Raw genomic sequence first — 19164 nt, 5'->3', positions numbered from 1 at the left:
ATTCACAAGCAAAGTTTGTTACTATCTCTTTTCATGCTGAAGTTTGAAAATCCCTGACCTTAAAGATCATCTGTAAGATGAGAGAAGCAAATATATAGATAATATATAGATATATCATCACACTGAAGTGCCTTTCATTAAGTAAAAGGCAACATTTCAGATAAAAGGAATTTTAATTAAATTGGCACAGCGAAGACAAAAAGGATAAAATGGACATTGCTAGCTCTTTTCAGCCCTTGCTTTTACCAGGCTAATGAATATAACTTGAAACACAGATGAGTCTTGCTCTGTACTATGAGACAGCAAAGGGATTTTCTCAGTATTTAAATGTATTAGTAGACCCAGTTATATAAATCTAAATATAAACCAATTTTCTACAGGTTTTGAGATGACATTCATATCTCTGTGAAAAGTTGAAGATTGCTAATCAAGTCCAATTAAATCTTTAGAAGGAGAAACAGTGACTATACTTGCTGTGCTAGAATTACTATCAAAATCCAAAAAGGCAATCATATTCATTTATCCACAAGCCAATGTTATTTAAATCAGGACCGTCAAAAATAAAATTTTGCGAGTCATTCATGATCGGAGATTGGGTGTTTGAGATCAATTCAAATATGGTACACACAAAAAGAGACATTTGTATTTTGTAATAAATGCAGTGCCATTACTCATTGGTAACTATTTTGAGGTAAGATACCAACTCTGCCCTTTCTGACTTCTTAATACCCTCAAAGATAATTTTTGTTCCAGGATGTACTTCTTGGGATTCTCCAAATACTCCATCAGTGTGTCCTCTTTCTAGATGATGCCTTAGTTCTTGTTGGCATGTGTGTAAGACAATCAGTGACCTGACCTTCCACCCAAACTCACCATGGAGATTTGGCTTAACTTTGTGTTTGCCTCTTTTCCATGGGTGGCACTGGGCACACTTCTGGAAAAAAAATCTTGCCCTTCTCAACAGCACTCATTTTTTTTTTTTTTTCAAAAGATTTATTTATTTATTTATTCATACAAGCACTGGGTACAGTCAGAAGCACGGGAGGGTGAGAGAATTCACCAGAGCCAGGGTGGGGAGCAGAGCAGGCAGAAGGACTGAAGTACACTGCTGAGGGGAGCAGCGGGCAGCAGGAGAGGTCTGCGCGCCATGTGGGACCCTCGCCTGCAGCCAGGGATCGAACTGGCACTGCAGAGGCTGCGGGCAGCTTAGCATCCCAGCGCTCAACCGCTGCACCACCGGGGAGGCCCAACAGCACTCATTTTTAATACAGCTCTTTTGCTGATCACTCCACAAAGTTTCTCTGAGGCTGAGTTTTAAGGAAGAAAGCCCCTGGCCACAGTGGGTGGTCTTGACTGCTCTAAAATAATCATGGTGGCCATATTCCCCTTGTTACTGATTGAGTTGGGCATGGACATGTAACACCATGAAACATTTCTGGCCAGATGAGATAGAAAGGCTTTGAGGACATTGTAGAGGTTTCATTTTTGATAACAACCATCAGGACAAATCCAACACAGATCAGAGCCAAGACAGCTACAACGGACAGATTCCTGACATATCATAACTCCAAGAGCTGCCTGACTTCTGGACACCATATATCAGATAATAAGCTTCTTATTGCTTCAGTAATATAATGTAGGGGTTTTCTGCTAGTTCCAAGCATCTAAACCAATACACCAGACTTTTTTTCTTTAAAAATACACTAATGTAGGGGAAAATACATTCATAAACAGAAATTCAAACATTATAGGTTGATATAAAATGCAAAGTATGTTTCTCCTGCCTCCCAATTCCATTCTTCAGAAGTTACTGTTAGCAGTTTCTGTTAGATTTTCTGGTGCTTGTCATTAAAATTGAAAATAACATGCTTAAATCATTAGTCTTTGATTTATCAGTTTTAAAAAATACTATTTTTGTTTTTATTAAAAAACAGATACCTACTTAGAATCAATTGATTACATAACCTATAGTGAAAGATAGAATATAAAAACAAATGAGACTCTAAAAATATACTCTGCATAGTGCAAGATGCTTGCATCAAAAATAAAAAGAGGGCCTCCCCTGGTGGTGCAGCGGTTGAGCACTGGGTTGCGAAGCTGCCCGCATCCGCCAGCGAGGGTTCCACGTGGCGGGCAGACCTCTCCTGCAGCGCCCGCTGCTCCCCTCAGCAGTGCATTTCGTCAATCTGCCTGTTCTGATCCCCGCTCTGGCTCTGGTGAATTCTCACCCTCCCGCACTTCTGACTGTACCCAGTGCTTGTATAAATAAATAAATAAATCTTTAAAAATAAAAAAATAAAAAGAAACCAAACTGAATGAGAGACATTATCTGCCCAATAAGGGGTTAAAATACACAAAGAACTCATAAAATTCAACAACAAAAAAAAATTAAACAACCCAATTAAAAAATGGGCTCACCTGAATAGACCCTTCTCCAAAGAAGACATACAGATGCCTACTAAGTACATGAAAAGATGTTCATCTCTTCATTATTAGGGAAATGCAAATCAAAACCATAAGATATCCTACATCTATTAAAATGGCTATGATGCCAAAAAAAAGAAAAAGAAACAAGTGCTAGACAGGATGGAAGAGAAAGAAACCCTGATACACTATTGATGGGGAATGTGCAGTCATTATGGAAAGCAGTCATTGAGTCCAAAAAAAAATTAAAAAAAGAAATTCCATGTGATCCTTACTCCACTTCTCACAAAAGGACTAAAGCAAGCTATATACACTCCCATGCTCAAAGCAGACTATTTACAAGAGCTAGAAACAATGTAACTTTGCCCTTCTACAAATGGATAAAAATGTGGTATATACACAATGGAATACCACTCTGTTGTACAAAACATGAAATTTTGTCATTTGCAACAGCATGGATGTTAACATATTATGCTTCCTGAAATAAGTCATACAAAAACCATATAACTTCCCTCATGTGATACACAGAAAAAACAGATGAACTAAATAAAAGAAAAACAAACTTTTAGGCCATAAAACTTAATTTGTAGTTACCAGAAGGCAAGACAAAATGGGTGCAGGTAAATCAGACAATTATGTGTCGTAGGGTAGAAGCGGACTTTGAGTGAAATTAATGTAGTATACATACATACTGATTTTTGCTGCACACCTAGAATTTACATTATGATGCAATGTCACTTCAATTAAAAAGTAAATTTTAAAAAGGAAGCTGCCTGACTTGCTGATTTTTGAGCAAAAGAAATCCTCCTATTGTGTTAAGCCAAAAAATAAACTTCAGAAATAAAGGAATGTTTTTATGATTACTGATGTAATATCCAATTGTTTATATGTCAAACTAAACACACTGTATAATAAATATTTTTCCTGACTTTCAGTTTGTATCTTAAGTGTGTATGATTCAAGGCCCATTTCTTCTTGCAAAACTTATGGCATAAAGCCAAAGGGAGGTTTAAAAAAAAAAGGAGTCAAATGAATGTTAAGAATAGAGAAAAAAAAACAACACAGACAATAATCAGGTCCTGGAGAAAAAAAGAGGATAGATGCCAACAATATTAAAATAATCCTAAAAGTTATTCCTGGTTTGTAAATAGGACTTCTTTTTGCCTTATTTGTTGTTAGGCTATATAGATAACCATCAGATCAAAACTGAAGGTATAATTGTTTTTTTATTACCAAACTAAAGTAGTAGGTATAACTTCCAGGAAATAATTAAGTTACATAAATATAATAGAATAAGTTCATTTTCTTCTATGTTTTCAAATTAAAGATAATTGTTAATAAAAACAGCTTTATGCTAAGTCTGCTTTTTACGAACAGAGGAAAAGATGGCAAGGTGGCAAGAATACCTGCTTTTAGCAAGTAAATAAACAAAATTATAATTAAAAAATCTTCAAGCTACCAACATTTGTGAGAGGAGATATGAAAGGAAGAAAAATTACCAAATGGCAACCAAACAAGGTCATATCAGGGTTTCAGGTTAGTCAAAAGTAACTTCTGAAATATGGTCTATGCTCAATATAAGTAGCCCATTGCTTATATACCCTCCATACACCTTCAGAATTACAGAATAAAGTTTAACAATAAAATGACAACAGAGAACACTACATTGTAAATATTATATTTTTCTCAACTCACACACAATTTGTATGAGACATTTACTAGTTTTAATATGTATCCATAGGATTAATACTCATATGGAGTATAACATGGAAAAGTGCGGAACTAAAGAAATCAGAACATCTGAAAACAAAAGCACACATTTCTTAGGATTTAAAAATATTGCACATAATAAGGTTGCACAGAAATTACTGGCTGTTTTTACAAACAGAATGAGGTATTAGTCAATTTCTAGATAAAGGTGAGTGCAGAGAAGAGGAACCACACACACAAAATATATATATAAATCCATATTAAGACCTAGAGCGCCAACAACTAAGAAAGAAATGTAAAAGATAGTAAAAGTAGCTACGACTTGAATACTACAAAATCATTAGCTGGAGACCAAACATGTAACAATCTCTTGGCAATATTTCATAAATTTTCAACTTTCCTTTAGCCTTCATGACTATAAGCATTACAATCATTTCCTGTACCCCAACTCTAACAAAGAAAGGCATAGTTCTGCAGTAACTATTATACCATGCCTTTCTAAAGCCTTCAGTGGAAATGAACCAAGATACTGCTATCCTTTGCTGAACAGACCAATTATAGTTTCATGTACATTTAGCAACCTCTGTCAGAGATGCTAGAGCATGCAATTTTAAATTAGCAACACTTCACTGCAAAAATCATTCAAGTTCATACAATTTAAATCTACCACAACTCTTAAAGTTTAATCTTTAAATATTTATCAGGCAAACTCAATCTTTTCTTGGTAGTGAAACTGGCCATATTAAGATGCCCAAGAGCAGGGAAAGAAAAAAGACCAGGAAGAATTATATTTTTTTCTTAAAAAAGAATCTTTCCTAATCAGGAAAATTAATATTTAGCTATTTCTCTACTAGCTGAAGGTTGCTTAATTTGTCAAAAACAATTTAAACATATTCAATAGCTACATCAAGTTAAAAGAAATCATGCACTTGTCAAAATAGTTCACAGAAAATTGTTTTGCAAAGATATTGAGGAAGAATCAACTAGTTGGGTTTAGTGAGAACTGAAATAGAACCAACTACTGTCCTGAACAGTCAGTGTATGTAGTAACCATATTTCCTCTTCGTTGAGTGACAGTCCTACAGTGCTTGCTAGATCCATGGAATCTATTTTCAGTCTGTACTGTGTGCCGATTGGTGGTGTCAAAACCACTGAAAGAAAACATTTTTTCCATATCTTCAAACATGTCATCAAATAGTCCACCTCCAAAAGAAAACTCCTGGAAATGATGCCTCTGTCTACTGGAACCATCCTGGCGTGTCTGGAAGTGATTTTCAAAATGCTTCTTGGACCGAGTGTTTTGGTTTTGACCAAAAAAACCAAAGTCTTTAATAAAGTCATCAAAATTGAAGTTAAATGACTGCTCAAAAGAACTTCCACTACCTCTTTGTCCTTTGCCATTAGTAAAAGCACTGTGTCCCAACGTATCATATTCTTTTCGCCTATTAGCATCTGAGAGTGTTTCATATGCTGAAAGAAATAAAAATACTTTAGTAACTGAAAGAAAATTAATCAAAATTACTGAAATGTAAACCTCCTCAAGTAAGTGAATTCAACCCTATATTTAGAATCATACATCACAAGTAATACCAAAACACTATACCCATAAGAATAAAATTAAAATGAAAGTTATAAAAGGCAGGATTTTCATCTTACTGACTGCATATTATAAGCATTTAGCACAATGCCTCGTCCAATAAATATGTTAAATGGATGCCACATTACTACCAATAAATGTGAGTAGGTTATTTTTCATATTATTTGTGTAAAACCACTGCATGCATTAAAGAAAGTAACCATCAAATATAACCAATTAGGTAGAAATTCGATTTTTCACTTTCTTAATAATTCAAGTAAATGCTTAATTCCAGACCCTACTCAAATACCTCTACCCATCATGACTGACTTGAATGCTCAGGAGCTGCAATCTGTTTTACAACTAATCCAGTCAAAATTTGTTTTGTTTTTCCATTAAAGGCAAAAGTGACTTTGAATTGTTGATCAAGTCAAAGGGGGTGGGGAGGGAACAAACATTTTAGAGAGTATTTTAATTTTTTTACAGTTAATATATTTATATTTAATCTCAATACTTGGTAAAAATACTATTTTATGTTAGTTCTAAATTGGGGCACCTAAAATTCCTTTTGACTTAGAAATAATAAGTGGGTTTATAATTTAAAAAAATATGTTTTCAATATTTTTAATGTGTATTCAATGTTATGTTATGTCTATTCAATGTTATGTCTCTTGCTATATTTAAATGGAGCTCTCACTCTTTTTCTCATCTTCACAAAAACTTCAAATAGATTCACGTATTAACTATCATTTCTCCTTCATTAGCTAATGCCGGTGAGACCAGAGAGCGTCATTTACTTACCTTCCGCAATCTCTCTGAATTTTGCTTCAGCATCGGGGCTCTTATTTTTGTCTGGATGGTATTTCATGGCCAACTTGTGAAAGGCCTTCTTGATTTGGCGCTCTGATGCCGACTTTGGCACACCTAGGATATCATAGTAACTTTTTGAGGCCAAAATTAATTCTGTTATCATTAAAATGCAGATTGCGAAGATAAAAACTGATTGGGGAGTAGCCATTTCTAATATCCTGAAAGAGAAAAGAAAAAAAAAATTTAGCCCAACATACTACTAGCTTTATTCCCTTTATAAGAAAGTAGCAAGTTCAGCTTTCATTTCAGCATCGTGAGCCATGGATTGCAAATACCACAATAAAACAAATAATACAGCAGACTGCAATTTTTTTTTAAAAGGTCAAACATTTAACAAAAAAGCAAGGGTAAATAACTCACTTAAAACTCAAAATTAATAGAAATCAAATTTTCTGCCAAAGCTGCGAGAAAGATCAACTAGCATCGTCTGTACCTGAGATAAATCCTTATTTTTAAACTCTCCAGTAGCCATTAAAATATTTCCCGAACTTTTAAGAAGTTTTAACATAGAATTCTTGGTAGCACAGATTTCCTGAGTTCGAGAAATAAGGTTCAAGCAGCAGCGCTCCTGTTTTTTTTGAGCACTATACCACAGGAGTCCCTAATAACCTATGATGACATAACAAGGCTGACGAAAGGCGGTATAGTTTGTGGAAACTGCCTGCCTTCCTCTCCTGTGGCCTTTTCTCGGCGTAATTAGCAGGTGGCTTACTTCTTTCCACAGTTACTCACAGTCACGGGTACCAAGGATCAAGTGCAAGCTCCCGGTTTAAAGACCACAAACCCAGAGTGCACTGTGGACCGTGCCCGACAGCAGGTTGTTTCCCTAGTCAAAGGGCGGGTCTGAAACTGACAGGGAGGCCTCTCACTGGCTTAGTAAACGTTATCCCGCAGTTTCAAGTCGAACATCTGACACTTTCTTGCTGGCTCGGGAAAGACCACACAGCTTTCAGTGACTGACATTTCTTTACACTGACTTCTCATCACGGCAGCAGGGCCTTGATTCCCCCCCCCGCCCGTGGCCGAGTGGACAGGACCGTCCGCCCTCACCCCGCAAACACACGCCCCGACCGTGCAGGCTCCGCCGTCGGGGCGGCCGCCGCCCGGGGACCAGCCCTGGAAGGCGCCTTCCCACACCCGGGGTGGCCAAGCGCACACCCCAAGACCCAAAATGCAGAACCGTGCGAGCGGCTCGGCCACCTCCTTTTCCCAGTCCCCCCTCCTCGAGGACACCCAGCAGCCCGAAGCCTGTGCGGCGATCGCGGCGGACACCGAGGCCGAGAGAGCCCACAAAGAGCCCGGCCGAGGCCCCGGGAACGCGCTCAACTCCACCCCGCGACCCGGGCTTCGGCCCCCGTCCGCACCCTCCGGCTGCTGCAGTTCCTACGCCGAGGCGAGGCGCCGACGAGGTGGACGCCCGGCTCCTCACTCCGGCCTCCGCGGCCTCCCGGAGCCGGCGCGCGTCCCGCCGCGGCTAGTACACAGACCTCGAGCTCCTCCGGCCGCCGCCGCCCGCGTCCCCTCTCGGCCCGCTCCCTACTGGCGGGAGGCAGCTGCTGGCGCGGCCACCTCAGGAGCCGACCTACACGAAACGCTCCCCTATTGGCTCCCGCGTCCCCACGTGACCCTGGCGCCCAACGCGCACGTGGAAAACTGTTGTTGCCGCTCAGACTCTACGTCATTTCCGGCTCCCACCCTTCCGAAGGGCGGTGCTGAACCCTGGAGTGGCGGAAGTGGGTCGCTGGTTGCGGCGTCTTAACGCGGGGCCGAGCCTGGCGCAGGCGCAGTGACTCCGGCGGCCTGCTCCGTGGCCCCGCCTCACCGGGAAGGCTAGCCTGCGCCCCTAGCCCGCCGGGGTCGCCCCTAGCCCGCCGGGCTGTCCCGGCGCCGCGCCGCAGCGATGCCCCGCTATTGCGCAGCGATTTGCTGTAAGAACCGCCGGGGGCGAAACAGTAAAGACCGGAAGCTGAGTTTTTACCCGTAAGTGACCCCAGGACAGCAGCGTCAGTCTTTCCCTTTGGTGGTGTGGCTTTTGGGGCGTCTCTTATCTGCTCTGTAAATTCCACCACCACCACCACCCCCCACCCCCACCCCGGCTCTCCGGGCCTGGTGGTCGCGCGCGGGAGGAGGGCATAAAGGCTCCACCAACTTTCCCTGGAAATGCCCCAACCGAGCGGGGACGCTGGACTGGCGTCCAGGCCGGGGGCATGGTTGGATGTTGATAGCGCATGGAAAACTGTCAAGTTTGCCCGGTGATCATGTTTTCAAAGTGTTTCCCCACCTAACCTGACCTCATTGCATTATACGATGTTACCCACCCAGCTGTGGACAGTACCGCAAATCTGACGAATGGGTGGGTTAACTCCAAGTTAAACTTACTACTCTGCTGTGTTGTTGTAGATTTTTTTTTATTCTGTTTTCTCCTGAAGGAAACTGAGGCCTTGCAGAAAGATTAGGTAACTGCCCTTGAAAGTTTTGTGGCAAGCAAGAATTATAACCCATCTCCTGTCTAAGCTCTCTACACGTTTCACACAGAGGGCAGGATGTTAGTATTCCCAATTACCAGTGCCGCCAAATATTTCCAGGAAACCACGGTACTTACTTTTATTCAGAAGAACAGGGAAGTAATACGGTGTAATCTTTAAGATTCCAGGCTCCAACCAGATTTACAGGTTCAATCTAATCCCGGCTCCACCACTTTGTAACTGGATGACCTGCAAGTTAATTAAACTCTGGGTGCTAAGCTGTCATCTGTAAAGTGGAGACGTAATACCTGATTCACTCTTAAGTGTGTGTGTAAAGAAGTAAAACTTCACTTAGTACTCAGTACATGCTGAATATATATGAAAATCAGCATATTTAAAATATTTTTTCTTGCATTTAAAAATAATTTCCTTACCTCTAACCTGATTGCCTCTTACTTTGAATTTTCATTAGTTATTTTGTGGAATGTATTTTAATTTAGACCTCTTTGTTCATAGTGATTCGGTTGCTTTTTGTAACTAATGAGAAAAAAAAGCTTGACAACCCCAAATAATTCACATTATGTGGCAATATTTCCAGGATTATCTCCCATGAAGCCCTTCCACAAGATGTAAAAGATATTTGGGGGGTGGGGGTGGCCCCGGATAAAATATTCTTTAACTTTTGTCTGCATTTTTACTCTTTTTAAAGAGGGAAAAAATAATACCAGTTTAAGTCTAAAGTTTCTTTCTTTAAAATATGAGCTTAATGAAACTGCTGTTTTTAAATGAGTTTTAAAAATTTCATATGTAGTCCACAAAATAAAAAACTCTACTAGTTTTATTCCCCTAATAGCAACAAACTTGATGAATTTGCTCATCCTAACACTATAGCAAGCTACAGTCTAAATTTATATTAATTCAGGAATTCAGTTATTATATACATATAGTATTCAATTATACTGTGCTTATTTTATGCTTTCTTGGGAATTAATAAGACAGTGAAACAAAATTACCAGTCAAGCCATTGTTAAGACACTATGCTGTGCAGAAAATTTGCTCTGGAAAATTTCTTAAAGATGTACCTGTTGAGTAAACATTGCAATGTAGTTATTAACAAGAATATTCACAAGGTATATTTTTTAGTGTTTTGATAACATAGGTACAATAGAAATAATTTTCAGATATCCTTATACATGCAATTACATAAACATTGTAAAAGGCAGTTTCTTGTTTTAAATGTAACAGGAAAAGTATAAACTTATCCATGGCTAGCAAAGTTCAGGTCCTTTTGAAAAGAAAATTTACTTTTACCTCTAAATGCCTATTCAGGTTGTTTAAAAAATTTTCAAACCATGTATGAATAGTGTATCTAGGGCCTCCCCCGTGACGCAGCGGTTGAGCGCTGGGTTGCGAAGCTGCCCGAGGCCTTTGCGGCGCCGGTTCAAGCCCCGGCTGCTCCTCGGCCACCCACCGGAGGAAGGTCCCACATGGCGCGCAGACCTCTCCTGCCGCCCGCTGCTCCCCTCAGCAGTGTACTTCGGTCCTTCTGCCTGCTCTGCTCCCCGCTCTGGCTCTGGTGGATTCTCTCACCCTCCCGCACTTCTGACTGTACCCAGTGCATGTACAAACAAATATATAAATAAATAAAAATACATGCCTCTTTAAAAAAAAAAAAAAGTGTATCTATGGTAAGAACTTCTAAAAGTAAATCATCTTTTTCTATACAAGGATATCAGTGTTTAAAAATATTTCTTTGAAAGTAACAGACTTTTTCTGTTAGCATCTTATAAAGTTATCAATATTTAGAGGGGAAAAATCATGTTACTACAAAGCATACACTAAATGGTTGGGATGGGGGGAATATATAACAGCTTTCTGTATGAGAAACCTTGTATCATTATTTTTTCTCTTTTTTTATTGAGGTAACATTGGCTTACCATACTGTATATGATTTAGGGGAGTAGGGTCACACCTTCTCAGATGTGTGTCAAAACACCAGACCCATCACTAAAGTACCCCTAGTCCTTTACCTTAGACAGGCCTCCCACCTGGTTGTTCCCACCCCAATCCTCAGTCCTCCTGCCTCCCTCCCACTCTATTAACCTCAATTCTGCAGTCCTATTTCCAGACTTTGTTTTGGCTTAGTTTTGTCCTTCCTTTGCTTTGACTCTCTATATTCCACACGAGTGAAATCATGCAGTGTTTGTCTTTCTCCTTCTAACTTTGTTAACTGCTTTTTTAATAGAAAATTATTTAATGTGTCTCTTGAACTGTATTCTTATAAAGCCATCAAAAGAAATTTAAATCACTGTAACTATTGTTTTAATATGTTTTTATCCAAGTCTGTTTAGACTGGTACAAAGAAGTTTTCTGTCAAATACTGCCTTAGTCCAATTTTGCATATAAAACACATTGAGGCGTGCAGACCTCTCCTGCCACCCACTGCTCCCCTCAGCAGTGTACTTCTGTCAGTCTGTCTGTTCTGCTCCCCACTTTGGCTCTGGTGAATTCTCTCACCCTCCCGCGCTTCTGACTGTACCCAGTGCTTATATAAATAAATAAATCTTTAAAAAAAAAAAAATTGAGTCCAGATTATTGTCAGTTTAGGAAAAATGCATATAAAGTATGTATTCCTACATTTTGCTTGAAGAGACTGAGTTTTGTTTTACAAGCTATTGTTCTCATACCAAAGTCTTGGCTATACCTCGTATATCTTCATCGTCTTACCTGCAGAAATGATTAGTAGTAGTCATAAAGATGCTCTCGTGATAGAGATGGTTGTCTTGCTTTTGTAGCACTTCATGCATAGGTTGTTTTCTTTTTTTGATTTCAGGTTTCCTCTACATGACAAAGAAAGACTTGAAAAATGGTTAAAGAATATGAAACGAGATTCATGGGTTCCCAGTAAATACCAATTCCTGTGTAGTGACCATTTTACTCCTGATTCTCTTGACATCAGATGGGGTATTCGATATTTGAAACATACTGCAATTCCAACAATATTTTCTTTACCTGAAGACAATCAGGTATTGGAGGCAGGGAGTAGGGGAGGGGGATGAAGCTGAGCAGGAGGGCTAATGATCAGGTGGAGGGAGTGGAGAGAGAAACTGCTGGGAAAACAGACTGAAAAAAGATAACTAGCTTGTACTTTTCCTAAAATTGTGATTTTTTTTTTTAAATTTCGTTAAGTATAGCTTATGAGGAACAAAAGAAAACATACATAAATTGCAAACTTATTAATATAAGTTAATGATCTAGGACTTTTTGCTGGTCTTTTGAATGATGTGAGGTGTTCCCATCATTTAATTAATATACTAATGCTTTTTGAAAAACACTTTATATTTGAGTTGTTACAACTTTTTTTTTTTTTAATTCAGTAAGTTTGCTTGTCCAGTGTGCTACTCAAAGTTATAACTAAATAGCACTAACTAGTAAAAGAGTAAATCCGTTAAGGACATCATTTTTAGAATTTGAAAATAATATTTTCTAGGAAAAAGACCCTTCCAAAAAAAAATCTCCAAGGAAAAAATTAGAAGATGAAAAACAAGTGTGCATAAAAGCCAAGTCAGAAGAATTATTTGTATCAAATGAGCCAAAGAAAAATACAGTTATCACAGATGTCCTCCCTGAACATGCAGAATTACTTAATTCATCTTTCTTGGTGAAGCCATCAGCTTCAAAAACAGGAGGTATACAAAATAGCATTTTAACTCTTAATCCAGTTAAACATGATACCAGAAAACCAGAATCAACCTTGGAAACATCAGTTAACCAAAGCATATGTAAAAGTGATTTTCACACATCTCTTGAGATTCCAAAATCTACAACTGTTACTTTGACAACTTCAAATTCAGAAGGTACTCAACAGTCTTTGGAAACCCATGAAGTGCTTGAAATAACTACCAATCATCTTGCTCATCCAAACTTTATAAATAATTCCATGGAAATTAAGTCAGCACAGGAAAACCCATACTTATTCAGCACAATTGCTCAAACAGTTGAAGAAATAAACACAAATAAAGAATCTGTTATTGCCATTTTTGTACCCGCAGAAAATTCCAAACCTACAGTTAATTCGTTCCTACCTGCTCAAAAAGAAACTGTGGAAATGGAAGATACAGACAATGAAGACTCCTCGTACAAGGATATGGACTACGAGACAGAAGTTTTACAAATTGAACATTCTTACTGCAGACAAGACATTAATAAGGAACATCTTTGGCAGAAAGTCTCTAAATTACATTCAAAGGTAACTCTTCTTGAGCTACAAGAGCAACAAACTCTAGGAAGGCTGAAGTCTTTAGAAGCTCTAATAAGGCAGCTAAAACAGGAAAACTGGCTATCTGAAGAGAATGTCAAGATTGTAGAAAATCACTTCACAACATACGAAGTTACTATGATATAATAAAATTTTAAATCTATGACTTTATGTAAGCTTTTTGCAGCAAAACCAAATTATGTGTAATGTGAACTTTTTCCTGTATAAAGTGTTCATCTTAGTGAAACTAAGAAATGCTCTAATGCATCCTGTTATTAAAGTGTTTGTTTCATTGAAAACAAAGTTGTTGAGCTATAGAGAGAACATGCCATTACTTTACAATTTTCCAAATTAAAGTATAGTGAACAATAGGATTAGTCATAAAATGGAGAACAGGTAAAAAGAGCCCAGAAAAGTAGTCAGGCTCAGGAATCAGTCTTGCTTCTACCTTTGGCATGTGGCTTGGGCGGGTTATCAAGATTGAAACTCAGCCTCTAATCTGTAAATTAAGGACAGTTTATCTCTAATGTACTATGTTTTTTTATAGTTCCCTTCTCTTTCTACTAGGATACTTTTAATAGAACTTTCCTGTAAGATAATCTGCACTTGCATAATACTGGATGTTGGCGTGATTTTATACTATTAACTATTGGATCGTCTTCAATATTTATTGAATTCTGTGTTGTTTGACTTCTTGACTATAGTTATCTGTAATTTAAAAGAAAATACTCCTTTTATAATTGTATTCCAGTTGAACTAAAATAAGGAACCACCTATTAACTCAGCTCTTAGGAGAGGTACTTTAAACGTCAAAGAATGTATATTTCAATACTTTATTTGTGACTAACCACCATAAAGTCATTTAAGCCTCTGAATATCCTGTATTTAAGGTTATATTTATAAACCAAAAATTTGAATGACTTAATTTTTTAAATATATAATTATATTTTAGAAATCATTTATATCTACTTACTAGGTATAGCTTTTTAAAATGTTCGCTTGTATCATCTTAAAATTCCAGAATGATAGACTTATACTACATTCCCACTTAATATATGTTTTATTAAAATTTGTAAACAAGAAATTAGAGATAATTGTGATGACCCTAGGGAGATAAATAACAAAGAGAATTGATGTTGAAATAAATAAAAATAGAGATTACAGTCACAGAAATTTAAGAAAAAGAAAGGTGAAAGTAAAGACTTTCTGGTAACAACAGAAATGTACAAAATAGATGATCCCTTAAAATTGGCCATTAGTATAATTAAATATGTTGCTATTAATGTTATTGAGCAACTTCTTGTCAGTCTGATTCTTAGTTTTTTCAAAGTTGTGTAAAAGTTGCTGTTACTGTCTGAAGAATGGTTTGGAGAATTTTGTAAGGAAACATGTTTTTGATCCTCAAAAATAGGAGTTACTCAATAAATATTAGTTGACTGCATCACAAATAGTATACTAATTGTTTTACAAGTGACTAGTTGTTACTGGCTATATTTCACTTAGTTTTTCAGGCTAATAAATTAATTCCTGTTACATAAATATCAGCTAGTTATTAAAAAAATTGATTAGAGGTATATTTACCTCTAATCATGGAGTGACCATTGGGACAGAACTTTCAAATGTTGCATAAATTAAGTGTCAATAGTTGATAGTTAATATGATGTTATTTTTAAGTATTCCCATGTGCATTTTGCTAAAACTTATTTAAAATAAATAATACACATAAAAAATATAATTCACTGTGTTTAACTCATTTTTTGCTGTTTACATTGTTGTTATTTTTCCTTTAAAATTACAATTTTCTCAGGAATAATTTATATTAGTTTTACTTTAAACTTAACAGATTGTAAGTATTTAAGGTACCATCTTGGCTGCCTGTATTCAGTTCAGAATATTCTCAGTCTAAACCAGCTAACCTCTAAATTTTATTTGAGGTTCTAGCCAACTTTATTTCTTACTTGGATTATTACGGGAGCTTCTTAACTAATCTTGCCAATGTATTCAATCTCCTACTTCCATGTCATCCTGAACTCTGCTGTCAGCTTTTTACCTAAAATATAGATCTAACTATATCACCCACCTGCCACTTGATCTTCCTAGTTCAGAAATCTGTAATAATTCTCTAGGACCTATGGAATAAAAGCCAAATTTGTTACTAGCATATACATGATCCTCTGATTCTGTTCATCCTGTATTAAAATAAACGTGAACTTCTTAACATTTACAAAACAAGACACATGTGTCTTCTTATTTTAGTCCCTAAATGCAACCAGTCTGTCAAAGTTATATATTAATTTTGGTGGAATTTCATCCCTTTTCCAGTCAAAATTATTTTCTCTCTGATCCTACAGGACTTCGTTTTATAACATTAACAGTGTTTACCTTATACTTTTTTGTATATGGTATCTATGACTATCTCCTTATAAAAGCAGAATTTTCTTTATTTTCTATATTTTTTAGCAATGTAATAGTCTCTCAATAAATGTTTGAAGGAATACTTTGAATTTGCCTACTGGAATTTCTTGTTTATTTCCACTTAAATTCAAGAAACTTCTTAACAAAGTATGTGTTCTTGATACCTTGGGAATGATTAAGCAAGGATATAGCTCTTCATAAAATATTGGAAACATTCCATTTTTCCAATGTACAGTGCAATTTGCCACCAGTTAACTACTATGTCATCTATTACTTGATGTTTGTTGTGGAAGGCTGACCCTATCCCAGACTATTTCATACTCTATCCTAGATAATTATAAAAGAAATTTTTGCCAAAGCTATTTATCTCTACATATCAAGAAGTTAGGTGAGTAAAATTTAGCATAAATATATGGTCCTGATCTAAGTAACAAATTTTCTGCATATTTTTTAAATTTATTTATGCATACAAGAATTGGGATCTAGGTCAGATGTGCAGGGTGGGGATCGGGAGGATGAGAGGATTCACCTGGGACAGTGAGGAGCAGAACAGGTGGATCTACTGAAATACACTGCTGAGGGGAGCAGCGGGTGAGACGGAGAGGTCTGCTGTGCCATGTGGGTTAGCTCCCTGGCTGGGGATGGAATTCATGCCACAGTGTCTGGCGATAACTTGATACCGCTGAGACTTTAACCCATGGCTACCAGGGAGGCCCTTTTCTACACATTTTTTTTTTAATCAACTATGTATTAAGAGTTGAGATTCAGCAGTCACATTAAAAAATAAGTATCTGGGGGCCTCCCTGGTGGCGCAGCGGTTGAGCACTGGGTTGTGAAGCTGCCCGCAGCCTCTGCAGCACCAGTTCGATCCCCGGCCGCCTGGCGAGGGTCCCACATGGCGCGCAGACCTCTCCTGCCGCCTGCTGCTCCCCTCAGCAGTGTACTTTGTCACTCTGCCTGTTGTACTCTCTGCTCTGGCTCTGGTGAATTCTCTCACCCTCCCGTGTCTCTGACTGTACCCAGTGCTTGTATAAATAAATAAATAAATCTTTTAAAAAAAAAAAAACACACACACACACAACACTTTAAAAAAAAAAAAGTATCTGGGGCCTCCCCGGTGGTGCAACAGTTGAGCACTGGGTTGTGAACTGCCCGCAGCCTCTGCAGCGCCAGTTCGATCCCCGGCTCTGGTGAATTATCTCACCCTCCCGCATTTCTGACTGTACCCAGTGCTTGTATAAATCAATCAATCAATCAATCAATCAATCTTAAAAAAAATTAAAAAAAATAAGTATCTGAATTTAATTTGAATATCAATTTAACTTAATATATACAAGATATTATCATTTCAACATGTAATCAATGTAAAAAAATCATTAAGATTGCTTGCATTCTTTTTTGTACTAATTCTTTGAAATCTGTGATTTTGACTAATTTAGGCTAGCCACATTTTAAGTGTTCATTATCCACATGAAGCCAGTGGTATGTATTAATAGCACAGTTCTATAGTATATGTATTGTCTTTCTATAATATGAAGTAAAGAATTTTGTGGTAAAAAAAGAGTTGAGATTGAGGTGCAGTTGAATTTTTCTAGCTAAATTGAACAACTCTGCCAACTTATTTGGTGTTCGAATACTTTTTTGTTTTTTAGATTTATATGCACTTTTTTGTTGGGTATGTGAATGGGTAAAACTCTTACACACAACTATTGGGAGAGAAATGCTATAGAGAAGAAGGGGGCAAGATGTAGCTATATGAAGAGTTATAAACTTCAAGGATGGAGTTTCACTCACCATTTTAACCTTTCTGCCTGCTTAGTTTCTCAGCTTCATCCCCAGTGAACTTTTCTTCTACCCCTCCTCAGCTACCTCATTCCCATGGTCATTGGTGAACTTTCATCATCACCAATAAGTCTGTCCCTTAAAAAATGACGTGAAGCATATTCTAACTACTACCTTCTATTCGGTTATTAGAATAACTCGCACTGCAATGGACCATTTTTCCACAATCCATCATTCCTGAGGTAGGTTGTATTTTCCAAATATGGATCCAAAATATATCTCTTGCTGTTCTACAGTGTAACTCTGCCACTTGCTCATCAAGAGAGGAAGTTTATTTCTCTGCCTCTGAATCTGGTGGGCTGTGTGACTAATAAGTTATAGTGAAAATGATACTGCCACTTCCAAATACAACACTTAATTGGCTTGGCAGCTTCCACATCCTCTTTGGAACAGTGCCTCTTAGAATGCCAGATACCATGTAAGATGTGTGATTACCCTAAGATCATGCTCAAGAAACCAAACCATATGGAGAGTCTGGAAAATAAGACATTAGACAAATGAATGAAGAAATCACCTTGGAAATTGATTGATAACTGGTTTATTACTCTGTTTAAAAGTTTTCAAAATTGGGGGCCTCCCTGGTGGCTCAAGGGGTTGAGTCTCAGCACTATGAAGCTATCCGCAGCCACTGCAGCCTGAGTTCAATCCCCAGCCAGGGAGCTAACCCACATATGGCACAGCAGATCTGTCTTGCCCACTGCTTCCCTCAGCAGTGTATTGCAGTAGATCTGCCTGTTCTGCTCCCCACTCTGTCTCTGGTGAATCCTCTCACCCCCACCGCCCACCTCTGGCCTATACCCCAGCTCTTATATGCACAAATAAATAAAATAAATCTTTAAAAATAAATAAAAGTTTTCTAAATTAAAAATTACATAATTAATGACTGCTAGGTGTTAGCCTTCTCAGTAAAGATTATTTATGATGGTTTTGTTTCTTTTAAGAACATTTGAGGGGAATTACAATGAGGGAATGAGTTAATGATTTGGAGTCAGTAAACTTGAATTTGAAGTCAGGCACTGTGGTAATCAGAGTAATACCCCTCTACTTCACTAAAACTTTGAGAAGGTACAGTTTTCTTTCACAAAAGAGATGGGGGAGCAGAGTGGCAGCTAGTAAAACGTGACATTTTATATACCATTTACCCCTTTACTAGCAAATTCCTCTAGCTTCATTCCTCTCCTTAAGCATATAATAACCCACTGACCTACTTTTCTGTTCCCAGAGAAAATAAGGACCATGCAGTACTGGATTGGTAACATGCAATCTTTTTAAGAGTAAAAGTAGGTTTAATGGTAATAGGAACTAATCAGCTAATTAAGTATTCCTCACGGTCTCACGGAAACCCTAAAGACAAAGAATAATCCATCAGTAACCCTCAATGATTGTTTCCCCGAGCTGAGGTTTTTAATAGCATCTCTGGCACATGTACAAATAGTGTGCAGTGTCTAATTAAACTGGGGCACTGGTGATGGGCATGGTATGAGAACATATATTCGTAGACTTTTATCCCCCAAAACAGATACAGATAAGCCAATGTTAAGAAACATAATTTGAAAGAAAAGTAAGTCTGGTGACCTGTTTTTCTCTGCATCACTAGTAAACTT

General features: G+C 37.7%; 2 protein-coding genes and 1 pseudogene across 3 annotated transcripts; 1 reads left to right on the top strand and 2 right to left on the bottom strand.

Annotated features, from left to right (window-relative positions):
- Window positions 1–667: 667 nt before the first annotated feature.
- On the bottom strand, window positions 668–1152 carry LOC311168321 (cytochrome c-like; annotated as a pseudogene). Its single transcript has one exon. The product of its transcript is annotated as a cytochrome c-like (transcript).
- Window positions 1153–5152: 4000 nt separating this feature from the next.
- Window positions 5153–6734, bottom strand: DNAJB9 (DnaJ heat shock protein family (Hsp40) member B9; the record flags this gene model as incomplete). The annotated part of the gene is made up of 2 exons (XM_084229417.1): window positions 6512–6734; window positions 5153–5604 (listed from the first exon to the last, which is right to left on the bottom strand). Exons 1-2 carry the CDS (start codon window positions 6726–6728, stop codon window positions 5153–5155), a joined length of 669 nt encoding a protein of 222 aa, XP_084085543.1. The 5' UTR covers window positions 6729–6734.
- Window positions 6735–8480: 1746 nt separating this feature from the next.
- THAP5 (THAP domain containing 5) lies at window positions 8481–13450 on the top strand (the record flags this gene model as incomplete). Its single annotated transcript, XM_084230943.1, has 3 exons — window positions 8481–8560; window positions 11879–12071; window positions 12536–13450. The coding sequence occupies 3 exons, from the start codon at window positions 8481–8483 to the stop codon at window positions 13448–13450; spliced, it is 1188 nt and encodes a 395-aa protein (XP_084087069.1).
- Between the last annotated feature and the right edge of the window lie 5714 nt (window positions 13451–19164).

This window comes from Talpa europaea (assembly GCF_964194135.1).
Source record: "Talpa europaea genome assembly, chromosome: 3".
Classification (NCBI taxonomy): Eukaryota; Metazoa; Chordata; class Mammalia; order Eulipotyphla; family Talpidae; genus Talpa; species Talpa europaea.
The sequence above is the reverse complement of the archived record's forward strand: the minus strand, read 5'-3'. Positions and strand labels throughout refer to the sequence as shown.